Source organism: Vanessa tameamea, chromosome 2 (genome assembly GCF_037043105.1).
Source record: "Vanessa tameamea isolate UH-Manoa-2023 chromosome 2, ilVanTame1 primary haplotype, whole genome shotgun sequence".
Lineage (NCBI taxonomy): Eukaryota > Metazoa > Arthropoda > Insecta > Lepidoptera > Nymphalidae > Vanessa > Vanessa tameamea.
This window is the reverse complement of record NC_087310.1, coordinates 9,426,185-9,445,576: the sequence shown is the minus strand read 5'-3', so window position 1 is coordinate 9,445,576 and position 19,392 is coordinate 9,426,185. Positions and strand designations below refer to the sequence as shown.

General features: G+C 30.8%; 2 protein-coding genes and 1 pseudogene across 10 annotated transcripts in view; 2 read left to right on the top strand and 1 right to left on the bottom strand.

Annotated features, from left to right (window-relative positions):
- LOC113394691 (transcriptional coactivator yorkie) overlaps positions 1-3,021 on the top strand; it is a 31,026-nt gene extending 28,005 nt beyond the window's left edge. For all 7 annotated transcript variants that reach the window (XM_064215618.1, XM_064215619.1, XM_064215616.1 and 4 more), the window contains one exon: positions 289-3,021. In XM_064215618.1, coding sequence (XP_064071688.1) covers positions 289-384 — 96 coding nt within the window. In that variant the 3' untranslated portion in view covers positions 385-3,021. The remainder of the gene's footprint in view (positions 1-288) is intronic.
- LOC113394690 (myrosinase 1-like) lies at positions 2,792-9,985 on the bottom strand. 3 transcript variants are annotated; one of them, XM_064215598.1, is made up of 10 exons: positions 9,899-9,985; positions 8,194-8,285; positions 7,612-7,880; positions 6,714-7,118; positions 6,330-6,632; positions 6,116-6,250; positions 5,927-6,033; positions 5,093-5,228; positions 3,335-3,372; positions 2,792-3,075 (listed from the first exon to the last, which is right to left on the bottom strand). In XM_064215598.1, the coding sequence occupies exons 1-9, from the start codon at positions 9,940-9,942 to the stop codon at positions 3,355-3,357; spliced, it is 1,509 nt and encodes a 502-aa protein (XP_064071668.1). In that variant the 5' UTR covers positions 9,943-9,985; the 3' UTR covers positions 2,792-3,075; positions 3,335-3,354. The 3 variants fall into 3 exon arrangements, with proteins under 3 accessions (XP_064071668.1, XP_026487875.2, XP_064071666.1); XM_026632090.2 differs by lacking the exon at positions 3,335-3,372; XM_064215596.1 differs by lacking the exons at positions 2,792-3,075; positions 3,335-3,372 and adding an exon at positions 3,664-3,711.
- A 5,796-nt stretch (positions 9,986-15,781) lies between these two features.
- Positions 15,782-18,881, top strand: LOC113394682 (cytochrome P450 4C1-like; annotated as a pseudogene).
- Positions 18,882-19,392: the final 511 nt, after the last annotated feature.

Genomic DNA, 19,392 nt, shown 5'->3' with positions numbered 1-19,392 from the left:
GCACCATTTTATCAATAAATTAAATAAAATTCAGTTTTTCTATAAACTAATGTCGTTCGTAAATATGTCAATTAACAGTAGTCATTTTTCATAATAAAATTAATTATATATTCATTTGAATATCCGGTCATTGTTTCGAGTCTATTAAATAAACTGAATTGATCGATAGCGTAGTTCATTTTCTGGGTGGGAATCGATCGAGAAACAACGAAACTATAGGCTTCTATTATTTTCAAAAAATCGTATTAAATAATATGAAATAAATAATTTTATTATTATTAATTTCAGCTGGGAGAGTTCACAAACGACATCCTACTGGACGACGTTCAGTCGCTGATAAACTCGACGCCCAGCAAGCCGGAGAACGTGCTGACCTGGCTGTAGACGCCGCCACGTGCTCATGGACTTTGCATTACGTATTACGTCAGAACATGGAGTACTTACCGCATCATACCATCGACCAGACCCAGCAGTGTCGGTGACTGAACGGTATTGGTGTATATTTTACTAAGCAAATGACAGTAAATAGCGTAACGTGTGTACATGATCGGACGGTTGGGGTGATTCCTGTGTGGTTTGTGTGAATTGTAATTGACGTTCGACATCTGCCCGTGTCACCGAGAGCGACTCGATGCCCGGACTGGCGTTCGTACGGACGACGGTTTCCACGGTCGCTTATTATTCAGAATTGGTTTTCATGTCTCGGCATTTATCTGAATGAGATAGGAACGCAAAATTCTGCATGATAAGTATTCTATAAATGTTTATACGGCTTATTTTTCTTGTATAAACGCGGCATATCGCCTGTCAATTAGTAGATATAAATATTCGTGTACCTTACATATTTTTGATGATATGCGGGCATTCAATATACCAAAACGTCCACTCACTCAATATCATACTGTTTTTCTTCATAAAAGTACTTCGATTTGAAACTAAATATCGAAACTAAAACCATAAGCAATATAAAGTCTACAGCCATGACTATATTACTGGCTAGTCATTAAATAGGAAGTTCTACCGCTGGGTAACCGAACTAAGGGCAAATGCACTCGTTGCAAACCTTCTTTTATAGAGGAAAGAAGTAAAATTGCAATAAAGTTAGCTGGGCATGCTAGGTTTCCCATACTCTTTAAATCTAGACTATCGGAAATCCTATCTTCCAATGAATTAAACGATGATGTTTTTTTGAAGAGGACGATTTGTATAATTTAATTGATGTATTTTAGATTGTGATAACATCTTGACTTATCAGTGCCTTATTGTGCCTTTATACAATTTATTTATTGTGTTTAAATTAAGGTTGATATATTTCTACACTTTTATGAATGGACTATTGATATAGATATGTATTAATATTGAAACAAATAAAACTACTTATGTACTTTTTGTAGTAACGTGTTTTGTCTACTTACACCGTCCTTGTGTATTTTTCGAGATTATGTTAGGATAGTGATAGGTTATCGCAACCTAGTTAGATATTTTGGCAACTATTAAGTTTACTTATTATACATTATGTTTGGTTCGAAATGTTCGATGTATTTTTGCGTGTGTATGGGTGCCGCTAGGTAGGTAGTAACCATTAGACAATAAACAGTACTCATGTAGTTGCCGCAACGGAGTGCTTTTATGTTCTAAACTGGATGTTATGTTTCTGAGAGTATTAGTTCATTTTTGAGTTGGGTGTAAGAGTTCAATGTTTCCTGCTGCCTGCGATTACTCCATTCAGAAACGCTTTGCGCGTTTATTTGTGAACTGAGAGTGTATAAAACTACTCCACGTTGTAATGTATAATAACTATGCGATTTATAATAACTGCGGTTTTTTCTATCCTCCAATATTTTTATAATTGTAATAATCTGTTCAAAATTGCGTTTTAGCCCACCTAGTCTTTAGAATTTGTACGAATTCAGTTAGATTGTTTGAAAATAATGTTGAAATTAGGCCTTAAAATTAAATTTAAAAATACTACATTGAAAACTTTGCCATATTAGTAAAAGTACTTTATCCTTGTAAGAATTTATTGTAATTTTCAGCTATATAAATAGCAATAAATAGAAACTGTGTAACTATTATAATTAGGTGTAACGGTGCTGGGTTAATAATACATATTATTTTGTATTCTGTTGATCATTCGTGGTACTTTATTTTGTATTTGTCGTGTATTAATTCTTGTACTTTTTAAGTAACAAAGCTTTTCATATTGTTCGGTTCATTATTCAATATTTGCTTTTTCCTTTTACCCTTAGATATTAATTTGTATTGAACTGTAGCGTCGTTTATATTTTTTTAATGTGGCTGCGTCTATTTTGTATTTATTTGTAAGTAATAAACAAAACATGCACTACATTATGTAAACACCTGAGAAAACATAGTAGGAATTAACTGTGATGAACTCGGTTACTGCCGATAGGTCGACCTCTAACATTTTTAGGAATAAAGTGTGACATATTTGTATATAATTTAGTGCTTCGATTTATTAAAAAAAAAACTAACTTTGACAACCAAAGATTGACATCGACTTAATCAATTATAAATCAGTTCGATTATGCTCATTGAAAGTTTATTTAGGGCTTTAAACGTCATTTCCTGACTATAATTAATACCAAAGTATGATTTTATTGTTTTAACTATTTTCATCTATGATTTCTTCGTAATGTCGATTTATCGCAATAACTCGAATACGTACTATGTTTTCGCTGCAATGACATAATGAGAAACATTCCATGTTTGCTAGCCGTCTGTAGGACAGGTCTCTGGGACTCACACCCGAATAATATTCTGAACAATATTTTAAGTGTAAACTATAATATGGTTTATTTCTTAAGTATAGCCTATAGTATTTTACAAACATATCTTTTCAGTCTGACACATGCAAGTTTTCTCTGTAGTGTATATATAAAATGTGTATCAATGTTATAACAATGAAATTATAATTATCATTATAACTAATTTGCAATAATTTCATTGTAAATAATTTGATATTCTTATATGAACTAAATAAATATTTGTTTTAATATCCATTATCGTTTTTATCACATCCAGTATTCCTTAAAGCTCTGATCTGTCGATATGCTGTAGAAAAAAATAAACCTTTAAAAAGTTAAATATTGTACTAGCGAGGGCTAGTTCATCTGTTTGAAAGGAACAGAAATGATTTTACTATTTACAAAGTATTGATATAACAAATATTTATGAACAATATTAAAATACAATTAAATAGTTTTTCAAAATATAATACTTATACAATAAATAAGGTTAGTGCAGTCACCGTTTGGGTTAAATTAAATACGAAAATATTATGATAATAGTTTATTATAACTTAAGCACTCACTGATGGTCCTCAAACAAGCTTCAGATGCGCCGTCTCATCTGTCGAAAAATAAAGCCATGTCATGCAAAGAAAGCTAGCGATAGTAAAATGAAAACGTGTACTAAAATGGAATAGATGGTTTCAATCTTGTTGATTTATTAGAATATATATTCGTGCATAATACCAAACCAGTGAAAGGAAAACAACTGATTACTGTTATGTTTGGATAAACCAAGCCTTACTCAACTTGCGGCTCCGAAAACTTTTAGGAGTGGTCTGGTAACGGAAATTAAAACTTTGTGGATGGTATTGAAAAAGGACTGCCTTTCAATTATATTATCTGAATCCACCGGTATTTGGGGCGTTTAAAGATCTTTTATTGTAGTCCTCCGTCCGGTCTAGAGATTAAGAAAAAGTAATCTATATATATATGCTGCCGCCATAAGAAAAAAAAAACGCATCTAAAATTGAGTTTCATCCATATTTAGAATCAGTAAAAAAAGACGCATCTGCCTGTATTTTTTGTATATTTCTTAAACTGATACAAGCTAAGTTATCCGTGCGTGAATAAGAGGCATTATCGAATTATTAACCTAAGCACTAAGGTGAAAAGACATTTCTGATGTTTACAAAGTTGAAATGACGTAAAAATGTAAAAGCGTTCATTTTACATTCAAATCATTAATAAAATCATACAATGAAAAGAAGCTTCTACTTGTTGACGGATTCTAAAGACACAACTACACTGTTGTGATTATTATACTAATAGAGAAAGACATTTCTGCGTAAATATGACTTTTCGTCGTTGTATTTTCAAAATCAGTACAACGCAAGAGCCAGAAACGTCTGCTCTTCTAAATATCGCTTGTTGCGCGGGGTGAAATGGGGTACGCGGTACAAAGATTTCGTAGTCAGTTGCGCCCAGGCAGCTAAGAAGAATACGTTTTTGTCAGCGGCTCGCCGCGCACTAAATATCGTAAAATACTAATTTAGTTTTAAGCTATATTTGTTTATGTGTTATAAATTTCATCTAATATTATAATACAAAACATTTAAATTGTTATATTTTATTAATTTAATAAGAATAGTACATTTAATATTATAAAAATATTTAGTTTGCAAATTGAGTAGGTACCTACAAAAGGTTTTCTCCAAGTAGTTTTCAATTCGCCATCACAAAAACTATGCAAACAGCAATTCAGATATTGCCTATTTCGCCGCTGATTTGGAGAAAGTAATTATGATATTTCGCATGGATGAATTTAAGACTGTAATGTTTTGTCCTAGAGTAATACTATTCAATGAAAGCTTTGTGCCAATAGGTGACAAAAAAATAACTCTTCCGTTCAAAAATACGCTACATGACGGCAGTATGTATATAATAACTTTTTTGTGATAAGTACTGAACGTTTCTATTATATTTTATAGGCTTTTAATTTTTTGTATTCCGTTCATCATTCCCCGCTGTTTTTAAGCTTTAAAGTTTATTTAACATCGGCTAGTTATAAATATGTAAGCATAAAATGTCATAATTAGAAGGAAATAGGTTATAACCTTGAAACAAATAAGTTAAGTCGGTTGAGTATGCTTCTTCGTCTATCTAAATAGTATATATAGTATTTTAATTGTTAATTATTTAAAATCGTCATATGATAGGAAATTGTTAGAACTATCTACAGTATAACTACGATTTTTATATTATATTTACATTACAATGATAGGTCTTCCAAAATATATAATTAAATATTCATATTTAAGTTATTTTATGAATATACTTACAGCAGGATTTTTGAAGCGATCATCCTCTGGCAGTTCACGGGCAGCAATAAGCTGTTTGTAGTAGTCGGCGGATAGCTTTGGTGTTCTTAGTCGTTCCGGGTCAGTTATGTCCACGTAGTAGAGACCAAAACGTTCCCTAAAAGAGTAATAATATTATAATTATTATGTCTTTTTAATCGATCTTATTTTTTCAATTACAGCATGTATATTTTTTACTTTTGGAAAACTATATATATAATATATAATTCATTTATAAAAGACACAATTATATTTCTTGAACAAAACTTAAACGTGAATACACACGACGAAATTATTAACAAATGTATGTAACACATTTGTTACGAATATTACGTATGTATTAGTAAAAAGTATTGAAATTGTCTACGTCTAAAACACATTGTCTTTGATTCTATGTCAGAGTAGTGTTTATACTGGTAGTAATAATCAGTATATAGCGTACATATAAAATATTAAGATTGTTTTTTCTTGGATAAAGTTTTATAATTGATATTCTTATTAAATTTTAATAAACTTGACCTTGCTTTTAAGGAAAAGTGATATTGTCCCTGAATTACGCTACCTATTTATCATAGAATGCGAGATTAGTAATGAAGGAAAAATATAGTTATTCAAATTAAATACTTTCTTAATGATATCTAATTGAAGCTGCTCTTTTTGTGTCATAATGTTCACTATATAAATTTACAATAATTATAAGTTTTAAATGAATGTTGATAACCTAGCAATGTTCTAAAGTATAATAAACTCAGTCCTATCAAATCAAGCAAAATTAAGGCCAGTTTTGTCACGTGACCGTCACTGATAAATACTCACGAGAATCCAGCGCGCCATTCAAAATTATCCATAAGAGTCCATAAAGTATAACCAAGAACTTTGACATCATCTTCGTAAATTACATGCAGAAGTGCTGAAAGGTAATCCTGAAACATAATATAGGTGATTGTATAATGATTTCTCATTTGAGACATAAAATTCATTTTTAACATCGACACTTGAACTTACGTTCAAATACTGAATACGTCCGTAGTCATCTAAATCACCACGATCAGAAAAACCATTTTCGGTTATATAAATAGGTGCATCGTTGTAAGAGCTCTTACACCAACGCAGTAAGTTAGCAAATCCGGTAGGAACAACCTAAAACAGACCAATGTATTGAATTATGAAACATATATTTAAAGTGTCTTACGTAATATGAGTTAGTTCATATATTTACTCTAAGCCATTCTGAAGCTGAATCACCACCGACGTTCATGGTAGTAACCGCTCCGATGTCCTTGAGCCAGGAAGGAGATTTTGCTATTGGGTCTACACCTGGTCCAGTTACCAAATGAGTAGTGTAATGATTGATTCCAAGAAAATCAGAAGTGCCTTTAATTCTTTCGATCCAATAGTCATCGAATTGTTCTAGACGAGACTTAGGTAGACCTTCAGCTTGACTTTGCTGAGCCACATTTTCAACCATTACCGCTGGATAACCGCCTTCTTCAGTAAAAATGGGATGCGCGAACCATCCAAACTAAAAAAGTCAAATATGATATAATATAACCATATTTTGAATCCTTATTTGTTAATACTTTTTGATATAATAGAATATTACCTTAAATTGGTTTGCTACTTCCGCCAGGGCAACTTGTTCTGCATCTTCTGGGTCACTTGGCTCGTACCAGATAGAGTTGATTGAGATCATTATCCGTCCATTTTGTTGTGGCCTGTAGGTATCATTATACAAGTGGTACACCTCAGCGTGAGCCTTGAGAAGATTATCACTGCATAAATAGTTTCCAACACCATGGCTGTCAATAGCGGGTGCTTTTTTGTCATCTCCGTAGGCATCTTCACAAATTTCGTAAGGCTCATTGATAGTGATCCAGGATTTGATCCTATCACCAAACTCTCTGAAGCATACGTCGGAGTAATCACGGAAGTAATCGATCATTTTAGGATTAGCCCATCCTCCTAGATCTTGAAGTGATTGCGGCAAATCCCAGTGGAATAAAGTTACCTGTATGTAACATAAAATAAATATTTTTTAACAAAATAAAGTTTACAACATTAGTTCAGCTATTTGTTATGTTTCTTGATGACTGATATACAACACAAGTTCTGCAAGTCCGTCTGGGGAAGTTCCCGTTATTCTACAGCGAAACTGTAAAGCACAATGCATTGTAGTTTGTAGACGTGTTTCGGTTTAAAGGGTCATTGGGGATGCTACAGGCTATAAAGGTTCATGTGAAATAACATCCTAGTTGGCATGCTTGACGACGCTTTGCTGATATATAAAATGGATAAATTTCTCACAAAGCCTATGTTTATGTCCAATGGTGAGTAGGGCACATACCATCAAGTAAGTAGTGGTTAAAACCTTATTATGAAATTAAATGTCATATTATGATCTGACTTATTAACTTAGGTACATTTAAGTTCATTTATATTTATGATAACTGTGCAGCTTAAAGTATGTCTAGACCTAATTTCATTTAAGGTGTCACACGTACCAGCGGCTCAATATTTTTCTCTGCCAAAGCATCTAGGAGTGCGTTGTAGTAACGGATTCCATCTGGATTAACGTGATCAACACGACCAGTAGGCAGAATTCTTGCCCAGGAAAGAGAGAATCTGTAAAAGTCCACGCCAAGGTAGGCGAGATGGTCTACGTCCTCTTGATACTTGTTGTAAGAGTCACATGCAATGTCACCATTTGTTCCATCGGCAATCATCCAGGGCCTCGAGTGTGTCAAACGATCCCAAACATTTTCCGACTTTCCTGAATAAAAAATATTCTGTTAGAACATATTTTAACAATGTTACGTTGTTAATGTTATGTTAAAATTATTTTGTTGTTTTAAAATTGTTAAGAAATATTTTTTATTTTTCCACTATGGTGTTAATAATATTTCCATTTTGTTACTAACTGTAAGATAAATTTTAAGATAGTCTTGTCTCGATAATACGGATTATAAAACTTCTCTGGTGTTTAGATATTTGTATGATAAGTTTGATTGACATAAATTCGATATCTTCGAAATACATTTATAGTTTGATAAAACTACAGAATAAAAACATAAAAATGTTCTTACCACTGACATTCCATGCACCCTCAATCTGATGGGACGCTGTTGCTACGCCAAATGTAAATCCTTCAGGAAATTTTGTGTAATGTGCAATACCCCTAATAACATATAATATAGTAAACACCTCTACTTTTTGAAGCATTCTTCTAAGTCAAATGAAATAATTTGGCTTTAATGTTAACTATCGTCAGAATTTCAGAAAATTTAGGTTAATCTACTTGAATACTAATTTACTGAAATTTGTATATTATATTGAAGTAGCAACTCGTCTAATAAATATTAATATATCTATTAACATATTACTAATAATTTGATAACGAATATTATTTTACATAAATGACAATTAGACATTTCGTAATTACTTGCTTTTTGTACATATATTATATTACGCCATATTGCATATTGCATTTACGCCATAGTATAGCGTATAGTTCCTTTTTTGTGCTTTGATCTATATTTTCTTGAAAGTTAGAAATATAAGAGCACAATGCCCATTAATTTTATCTGCATTTTTTTAAACTCTTTTAGTTATCGATGATGCATACTTGTACGATACTCTTCTTCTGAGTTGTATAAAGATCCTTAAATTTTGCCAATTACGGATATCGATAGTCATTGGAATAATTCGGTGTAATATAAGTGTACCATCTACAGTTAATATTCTGCTGTATAACTCATGATACGGTAAACATTTAAATATTAAGTTAATTGAACGAATTACGTAAGAATTACCTTTGAAAAAAATTTACAAATGTTTATCTAATAATTTCAGAACGAAAAATACGACTTGCGAGAAAGTATTGTCATATTGTTTTTTTTAAATTTATAAAAATAATAATAGATTGAACATTTACTACGTATCTAATCTGACACGATGCTGCCCGCCTAGAAATGAATTATATAGTTTTTATCCGAAGTTTACGGTATTATAAAAGCTCTAGGTGCATTTTAGTTTAGGTTATAATCTAAAATATACAGATGATACTTATTTAAAAATAAAATATAATAATAATACAATTACAGGGCCTTCGCTACACGTATTCTATGTATATTTATGTACCATATGGAATATATACATACATATTCAAATCTCATGTTTCGTTTTTTATGTAATCCTTTACTATGTTAGGTTTGTCTAAAAGAGACCGTCTTTTGTACGTCGGTTATTTTATAACATTTTCCTGATGAGGTAGCATATTTGTATTCCTTACAATATTTTTATATGTACAGATATATTTAATGAAGTAAATAAAAATAAGTCACTATTAAATATTATTTTTTATATTGTCACGTTACGTTTTGTTATTGCTAGACGGTGGATGTTTTACAAACTATTATAGTATTAATAAAAAGTAAGATGTTTGTAACGATACACTGTCGAAAATTATAATTAACTTATATAAATTTTGAATAAATATGAATAATTTAAATAATTGTCCGCACACAGACAATCTTACTAAGTTAGAGTTTAAATCGATACGATATTATGTATTAGTATTTGAGCTTCTCTTTTGCATATTAGTTTTGTTTATCAAAATCGTATTACGAAAATGATTTTAGTTTGATTCAAAACAGGTTTTTTATATGCAGAAAATATATGTATCTAAGTGTTACAAAATATTACACTTTGAACGCTCTATATATATTTGCAAATTTAAGTTATAACATCAATCAAGTGTTATGTTTTAATTGTAAACAAGAATGTACTTACGAGTGGGTAATAGCTAACAGGGCGATAATAATTGCGGTCGCCATTGTGCCGTGTAGCGGTGACGACTGACTACGGCTTACTGTTGGTCTGCCGGTGTATAGTTCTATTTTAAACAATACCTACTTCCAGTTAACGGTAATCTTAAGTGGTACCCGCAGTTGTCACTATCTTGAGAAGATAAAATTTGAGAATAAAATAATAATAAAAGTTATTCATTATTACATAAGAATTTATATGAGATAATTTTTGTTTGGCGTCTCATATGATTACATCATATATTAAATTAGGGCGTATATTTATATTTGGACAGATTGGAAAAATTAAAAATAATTAACATATACCTAACATAATTATTGAAACTAAGTTATACATGTTTTTGAGTTTTTAAATTATAATTTTTAAAGTAGATAATTAAGAAAACGGAAAACAACGAAGCAAAATAAAAAAAATACAAATAACAAACAGACAGGAGAAATTACAATAAACGTGTATGCTGAAAAAATTAAGAGCAATTTATCAGATTTGATTAATGTTCATAGCATGTTTACTAGAATATTAAAATAGCGGAAGGCTTGAGTCTCTAGTGGTCGAGATGATTAATTAGATAATTATGTTCAGAAAATCTTACACGACTACAAAAATTTTTTTATCCATTTAATTTATTTTAAATATGTAATCTATAATAATTTTATAAGGAAAAACAGTATGTGAGTAAATAGGATATTAGTTCTGAATCTGGAGAAAAATATAATTCAGAGAGAATATGTTATCCACCAACCCGCATTGGAGCAGCGTGGTGGAATATGTTCCAAACCTTCTCCTCAAAAAGGAGAGGAGGTCTTAGCAGTGGGACATTTACAGACTGTTACTATGTTATACATGCTTAAATGCAATTAATAATTAATATTAAATAGCCAATGATATACTTACTATAAATTAAGTCATTAAGTCTCATCAAGCAGTCCCTGCATCACGCATAGATAGTCCACGGAAGTTGCCAGGGAGTGAATGAGAAGAATCCCTCGAGTTAGAACTTCCCTAACTTTCCACACGTCAACGGGATGACAACGTTTTAATATCAGTAAGAGTGAGCGCCGAAATATGTTTCTTGGCTGAAATAGTTGGGGCTGGTCTAGCCACCAGCTACAGTAAAAATAGACTAAATAATTATGTTAAGGTTAAGGCCTAATGGATAGAAGAATATAATGTTTTTTATTCAACTCGGATCACAATTATGTAAGCACCTAAAACACATGGAGGAAACCTGTTTATATTGGACAATATCTGCATTGTGACAGTTCAAATGAAATTGTGTTTAAAGTAATTAACCTCAACCAAGCCTAGGTCTTATTGTAAACATCATTACGAGCTATGTAATTATAATAAATCCTAAATAAGTAACTAACTTAAAATTAATAATTACGTGATGAAGATGTACCTTAAAAAGAGACTTTCGTATGTGAAATATGTGATCATTAAAATGAATATTGGATATAGTAAAGGTAGCATGGCTATAAGGGAGAGCAACAGAGTTCCAATTAGCTTTAAAAATGTTGGAAATGGTGCACCGTAGCGCCATAATGAGCGGACGTCCTTAGCGAACTCCAGTAAAAGTAAACGAGCTCTTCCGAAAACGCTGGCGGAACGTAACTGTCAAAAAAGTGTACTATTACAATTTTTTTTAAATATTAATTGTTAACTTTTAAAAACGATATCGACATCACCCATACATATTGACATTAGACAGAAGTGTAAACCATTCCGTACATATAAATTAGCCGTATCGGTGCTAACCATACGGCCTAAGATGTAATGTCTCTTGTGCCTGTAGGCTGTAACATTGACTTATACTTGTAATTTATTTCTTTATTAGTAATAGGCTTATAAAAGTAGGTAGCAACACTTGATATAGAGGATTTCTTACAATTCAAGATTCTTTGTTTTTTAATCGATAATATATTATTATTGCTATCTATTATCTTTGTCAGCTTATTAATTTCTAAAAATGTATATAAAGCACAGTTTAAAATTACTATGTCATGGGCTATTCGTCGTCATAATAAATATTATTCTTTTAAAGTAATTAATATTAATTTAATCAATAAATTTAATTAATATTTGTTTTTTTAAATACGTCGTTTTATATAATTTATGTCTTTATAATGATATATCTAGTTTATACATTGATTCTAGCATGTTTGAATCAAAACATACCGTGTTAAGTTACATAAAGGATAATATTAAGACGACGGGCAACATCATATGTGAATAGCTGTCGCGGCCTAAATTGGTCAGGAGGACATCATCCCAACAATATGATTAGCATTAGAATGTCGTTGTTTTTTTATTACGATACCAAGGAGTACTTAGTAATAGTAGCACGATAAATAATATGAACAGTGACGCAATTTATCATAGGAAAGTGGATGGAGGAAAGATTTATGCAACCGGTTTGACATCAGAAAGGCTTGCATATATTCAAACAAATGTTTTTAACGAAAATTTTAATGGAATATTACTAATATTTCGAAAACATATTATTGGCTGTTAAACAAAGTTCTAGTTTCGTGTGACAAACGTATATAATACCTGTTTTAAATTATACTAATACTCTCGTAAGATATTGCGATTGATCATTTTTTCAAAACATTATGGCTTTATACTATCAAAATTCATATGATCATAATACGTATAAAATTTCAGCTAACCTACTCGTATATTCATTTAAAGTATTAATGACTTTGAGAACGATAGCGTATTTTGTACCTAATGTACTTATCTAAACATTTAAACAATAAATGAAAATTCAATCGATCTAAAAAATGTAAATGCACATCTGGAGATCAGATATAAGATTTGAGACATAATATAAAAAAAGAATAAACGATGAAGGATGAAAAGATCTTTAAAAAAAAATAATTATGTATTTCATCAGTGGTCGCTACCCGTTTTGATTAGATAGAAGTATAATTAATTCAAAAGTTCTTCTTGTAAACAGACATATAGAGATAAAATAAAGTTAATTTTTTTTTAGTATCAGTAGTTAGCCTGTTTACGCATTCCACTAAATGTTGCTGCGTTTTATTGTATTTGGTATAATAATATTACTTTTCGTATATTTACTTTACGTAATTTTCTGTAATTATATATTAAATTATTACACTAGTACAATATTTTAATTATTTCTAGTCTAAAATATATAAATATTATCTTTTAATAAAACGAAGAAAGCTTACTTGCAACATAAACACTTTATTCGTTCTGCGATATGGTTTCATTGATAATTTCATATAAAACTGAACTATTTAACGTAATTTGGATAATTTTAAAATTCATATTATTCATAATTGTTATTCATTGTTGGTTTTATTTAGTAAACAATAAAAAATATCTTGTTATATCATCTACATTTTAATGATTTTAGTTGCTTATATTTACATCAAAATGACATGACACTGTTTAGAAATAAGTATAATCGCATTCAGGATTTAGGTATTTAATCTGCGAATATTATTGGAACCTTTTTGCTCGAGTGAGATGTATAATATGAAGTAATTATAAATAAGTTAGACAAGAAGGCGTGTCAGCCTGTTTTAGTAATTCTCTATACTAATAGAGCGGTAAAGTTTGTAAATAGAGCGCCTCAATACATTAGACAAGGAAGGAATACACATAGCTATAGAATGTACGTAATGGAGTTTCTATTCAACTTCAAAAACTTGATCAGAATTTATCTTTGATTTTTATCTTATGTACCTAAAATTATAATTCTATGTTTTAATATTAAGATCCCACTATTAATAATGAAACAAACGGATTTTTTTTGTTGATACGGATTTGGTTTGAACCAATTTTGTATACTTTACAGTAAGTACTTAAAACGCATAGTTCAAGATGATTTAAGTATTAAGATGAATAAAAACTTTCTATGGAACAAAATATGTTGGCAAAAATTAGTTTTTCAATAGTAGGATATTTAATGTTTCATCGCTTTATTAAACGGTCTACTCTTAGATTTACGTTGCACAAAAACAAAACAAAACACAAAACTTTAAATATCTGATTGTTTTCGTAGTTTTCAGAAAAAATCGGATAATAAATTCTATGATTATTTAAACAAATAAGACCTAGCTTTTTAACATTCCTAAGTCCAAAGTAAGTATATTTTTGGTAAAACTGCCTTTTATAAAAACTATAAATGGGTTTAGCATGAAGTAAGATAACTTGCTTCTTGATACGAAATATTTATACATGATTAAATAGTATAAAACAAAGTCGCTTCCCGCTGTATGTCTGTCCCTGTGTATCATTAGGTCTTTAAAACTGGGCAACGGATTTTGATGCAGTTTTTTTAATAGATTGAGTGCTTCAAGAGAAAGGTTTATATGTATAATATATGCATAATAAAATAGAAAAATAGTGATAATTTTAGAGGTTTTTAATGTGATGTAAATAAACTCATTTTTCTGCAATTGATCAAAATCATGTACGTATTATGCATCTTAAAAAATGTCTACAAAAAAGTTCAAGGTAGTATATGTTTCTCTTTTAATATAACCCACAATAACCATTTTTTATCCTGTACTTTTTACGAGAAATAATGGTTCTTTATTTACGAAACGATTATAAGCAATGCAGCATAAATCCTTATCCAATTAAATACTTTAAATACACTGTGCATTTAATATAGATCAATATGGCTCTTTACAGCATGGAATATAAATCTATATTTTCGAAGATATTACAGATTTAAAATTCAGGTTATTGTATTTTCTAATGGTAAAAAATCTGTGAACCTTGTATAGTAAGACTTTCTGTAGTATAATTTATGCAGTTAAGCATTGCACCCGTACGAAGCCGGGGCGAGTTGATAGCAATATATATTCGTATATCTGTTCGACACTATCTAATCGTTTTCAAGAGTTATTCATATCTTGAAAATTTTCACGTCAATCAAGTATTTATCAACTTCATATATTGAACCCCCATGATGCGTTGTTATTCGCATTCCTGATACTCTAATAGATTCGTTTTAAAATTAATCGAATAAAAGAAAAATAACACAATAATTTACTTTACTAACTTAATTTTATTTTAGTATGTGTCGCTTTTCTTTAGAAATATGTATAAGCACGAATTTGTATATAGATATTTATATTATATACAATTTAACGGCAACAGAGAGATTTTTAGTTTAGATTAGGACACTTATGAATGTTGGAATAATGTGTATTATATAAATTTAGTATGAAATACTTGAAAACAATATGAAATAATACCATCTTATCGTTGGTACTTTTTTCCGCTGGAAAGACGCGTTTCCCCCAAATGAAGTTGGGGGAATTATATGAGACTCGCCGGTGCTGTGTGAACTCGAATACCCTTCAAAAACCAGTGGTACCCACTCTGTCTCTTCAAGGGACGTCACTTGTTCATGTTACCACGATGCTCTGACGGTTGGGCGCCTATACGCTCCTTCAAAATCTTAATACCCGGACACCCCCGACGCTCACGTTGGGGGGGAGAAGAGCCGCAAAGCATTACGCCGACACCTCGTTTTGTCAAGGAATGGCGCTGAAGTCTTACGCGGCACACTAATCTCTTATGCCTTTACTGCACTGGAACCTGTCAGCTGTCGCCTTTCAAACCGGAAAATAACATTGCTACCCTCCTAAAGTCCCTCGCCCTATAAATGTTGGATGTTTGTTGACATTTGTGTTAAGTCCATTTTATTCTTTTCTATGTAAATATATCAAACGTAATAAAATTAAGTTGTGAATAGTCCAATTGAGTGTAATATTTTATTATATATAGTTTTGAGTACTAACAATTATTTTTAATTTACCTTATTGACTCTTAATTAGTGAAGGTAATATTTTAATCATGTATCATACTAGAGGATTATCTTTGGAACCTTTATTACGTAAAAGACATTTGGGAAAATTGTAAACTTTTTCTATTTTACAATGAACAAGGAGCTAAGTGGCATCAGCGTAGGAAAATACTGACAACAGCATTTCATTTTAACATACTCCAGCACTTCAGCACTATACTGGTAGAGAACAGCGAGAAGTTGGTGGAAAGGTTTCGGTCTGAAACAGACAAGTCGGGGACGGATATATACCCTTTCATTACTAGCATGGTATTAAATTCTATATTATATTACTAATAAATATAAATATATTTTTTATACTTACATTATGCTGTTGGTCGAGGCCTTATAGTATAATGTAGTATGTACCTAATGCATAATGTAGTTTAGACTCTAAAGGTTAGCTCCTAAGGTCGAAAAACTCTTAACTCGTCGAAGGATTCGAATCTCAGCAGCAAAAACTCGCAGTTGTCATGTCACGGAAAGCGTATAGAGCTTATTAGTCCTGTGTCTGAACTCTCTTCGCTCTTCTCGTATTGCTCTTTATATATGAAAGAAAGAAAGTTTATTTAGGACACGGCACGATTATAAAAAAGTATAAAAGAAGAAAAAAATAATAATAATGAATCCAGACGAATACGTAATAAGCCTATATGCCTAACATTTTGAGTTTTTAAAATAAATATGGTATTTCCTGTGCAGTAAGATGGAGATGTGTTTTGAGAAATTCCAATGTGTCCGAATTCGGTCCAAAAGACATTATCATATACCATAATTTTTCACAACGATACAAATATGTTTGTAGTTAAAAGTAACAGACTGCTAGACTTGAAATTATAGTGTAGAGTGTATTGAAGAGTGCTTTATTTTTACCATTATCTGGATGGAAACATGTAAATCTTCTTAACTATTATTTTTGTGCTCGGTGTTTTCAAAGCAAAACTGTATTAAAAAAAAACAATCTTGCGTTATATTTATATTAATTACAGAACAAGTAACATGACATTGGACATAAAAATGTTATGAAAGTGAGTTCGTTAATTTCCTGGTATAAAAGGTTACAATTTTACAAAGGACTTAAAATGTTTAGTGAATTGTTTTTACTTAAATAATAAAGCAAAAACGCTACGAAGACATTTTTATAACTTACTTAGGAATTTATATTTTCTTATAAATAAAATTAGTTTTTATTTTATATATTTTTTAGAAACAGCCATGGGTATATCTTTAGATAAGGAAACAAAGGATATCGGGATAAAATATAAAGATGCAATACATACACTGGGAACATATCTACTTTATAGAGCTCAAAGATTTTGGCTCTACCCCAAGCCATTGTTTAACTTAAGCGCCGTTGGGAGAAGTCAGAAGAAATTATTGAATGAGATTAGTTCTTTTCGTGACCATGTTATTAAAAACAGAGGTGAAAGGAGAGATAGACATCGAGGGAATTAACGAGGAGGTCGACACGTTCATGTTCGAGGTTTGTGTTTATTTGATACCTTTTTGTTCTCATTCATCTAATATTTGTTAACTAACTTGTATACCTATATTTATAGGGTCAATATTTATTTACAGTTTATAACTAACTAGTTTTCGCCTGCAGCTTCTTCCGCGTGTTAAGGCCGTGGGTTTAAGATTAAAAAATAACTATGTTCTTTCTTGTTCACTAAATTCGGTTCAGTGGTTGGACTGTAAAAGCGTAACAGACAGAGTTAGTATTGCATTTATAACAATTAGTACAGGTTTTAAAGTAAAAGTAAAAATCACGTTGGAATCTTTTTTCTTTTACTATTTTATTATATTTTTGTTTTTGATAGCGTTATAACACAAAGGAAAAATACATTTTCATTTTTAGGGTCATGATACAAGCGCATGTGCTTTTTAATTCGCTTTTATGTTGATTGCAAACCATCCAGAGGTGTGTTTTTCCAAACTTATAACAATATCGGAAAATCGCTTATTCGATGATATTAAAAATTAATTTTATTCTATCTAAAAGATTATCTAAGAATAAATCGTGGAAAGTTACAAATAATTATAAATTATGCCTTATTAAAACCTTAAGATCTTTGATACAATTTTTCTTAGTAAAATTGAGATTATAAAATATTTCAGGATAAGATTCTCGAGAAGTGCCGACAAATCTTCGGCACATCTGATCGGAAGCCTACGATGTCTGACTTAGCAGATATGAAGTATTTAGAATGTTGCATCAAAGAAACCTTAAGGCTCTACCCGCCTGTATTTCTCTTTATGAGATATTCCAAAACAGAATTAAAATTGAGTAATTATAGTAACACCAAATTTTTTGTTTATAAGAAAATCATTAGTTACTACGATATCGGTACCGTCAGAAATCAGATAAAAAAGAACCTCGACCACCATGTGTAAGGCAAAATCAACATTCCACTTGGTTAGACGTTATAATTATTCGAACACATACAAATCCAATAAAAATATCAAAATAGATTAATAATCGACTGTATTAAATGTATATAAAACAAATATTAAATACTGCTGTATTATAATTTTTAGAAAACTACGTGTGTCCTGTTGGAACAGACTGTGCTATTTTTGTTTTCGAGTTGCATCGGCGTAGTGACCAGTTCGTCGAACCTCTCAAGTTCCGACCGGAAAGGTTTCCAGAGGAACCCACCTGGCACCCATTCGCTTACATACCATTCAGCGCAGGACCCCGGAACTGCATAGGCAAATAAAATTTATTACTTAATCTAAATGTTCCTAGTCAATTATTAAAATAAATGAAGGAGATTATACTATAGCACTTAAACTATAAAAATAGATATGATATTCGTTGAAGTAATTTATTTACATTTTTACACGTATATTCTTCATAAAAGCAATGGCTTTTATGAAATAAAGCTTCATTTTGATTGCCTTGTTGCTTTTTCAATATAATTTATTATTTAATGTACTTTTTACGGGACAGGTCAAAAGTTTGCTATGATGGAAATTAAGTTGGTGATATCTACGGTTCTTCAACAATACAGGTTGTTACCAGTTACTAAGCCGGAAGACATCGACTTTATCGTTGATATCATATTACAACCAAAGGATCCCATTTATGTCAAATTTGAAAAACGCTGATGATTATAAAATAATAATATCTAGCATATTTTCTTATTTTGTATAATTTTAATGTTATGACAAAAAAATATGATATACAGTGGGCGGCCTTATTGTCACCAAACAGCGATTTTTGTCCTAACAATCTTTGATTCGGGAGCTTATCTCCTAATCCAAAGGTTAAAAATTAGAGTGGGTTGTGTATATACGTCACCGTAAGATTACAAATTACAATCTGACGAGACAGATTGTAATCTGTCGAAATATTGTGAACTGTAGAATATGCTTTAAATTGCAATCATATTTCACGGTTCACAATATTTCGACAGTTTACAATCTGACGAGATAGATTGTAATCTAACGATGTTTGTAATCTTACGGTGACATATACATATCATATACTCATACCGACATACACATACACGACGACTACATATCTATCGATATATAGACAATAATATCGAAATTGAAATAAAATATCTTAAAATAAAATACAAAGACTTTTAATTATTTGTACTAACACATGTACAAA

What these genes read in the sequence shown, in the direction of transcription:
- LOC113394690 (XM_064215596.1), bottom strand. Translation starts at nt 9,942, where the DNA reads ATGGCGACCGCAATTATTATCGCCCTGTTAGCTATTACCCACTC. An exon ending in CTGTTAGCTATTACCCACTC is followed by an intron (nt 8,286 to 9,898) that starts GTAAGTACATTC and finishes ATATGTTATTAG; the next exon opens with GGGTATTGCACATTACACAA. An exon ending in AGAAAAATATTGAGCCGCTG is followed by an intron (nt 7,119 to 7,611) that starts GTACGTGTGACA and finishes TGTTACATACAG; the next exon opens with GTAACTTTATTCCACTGGGA.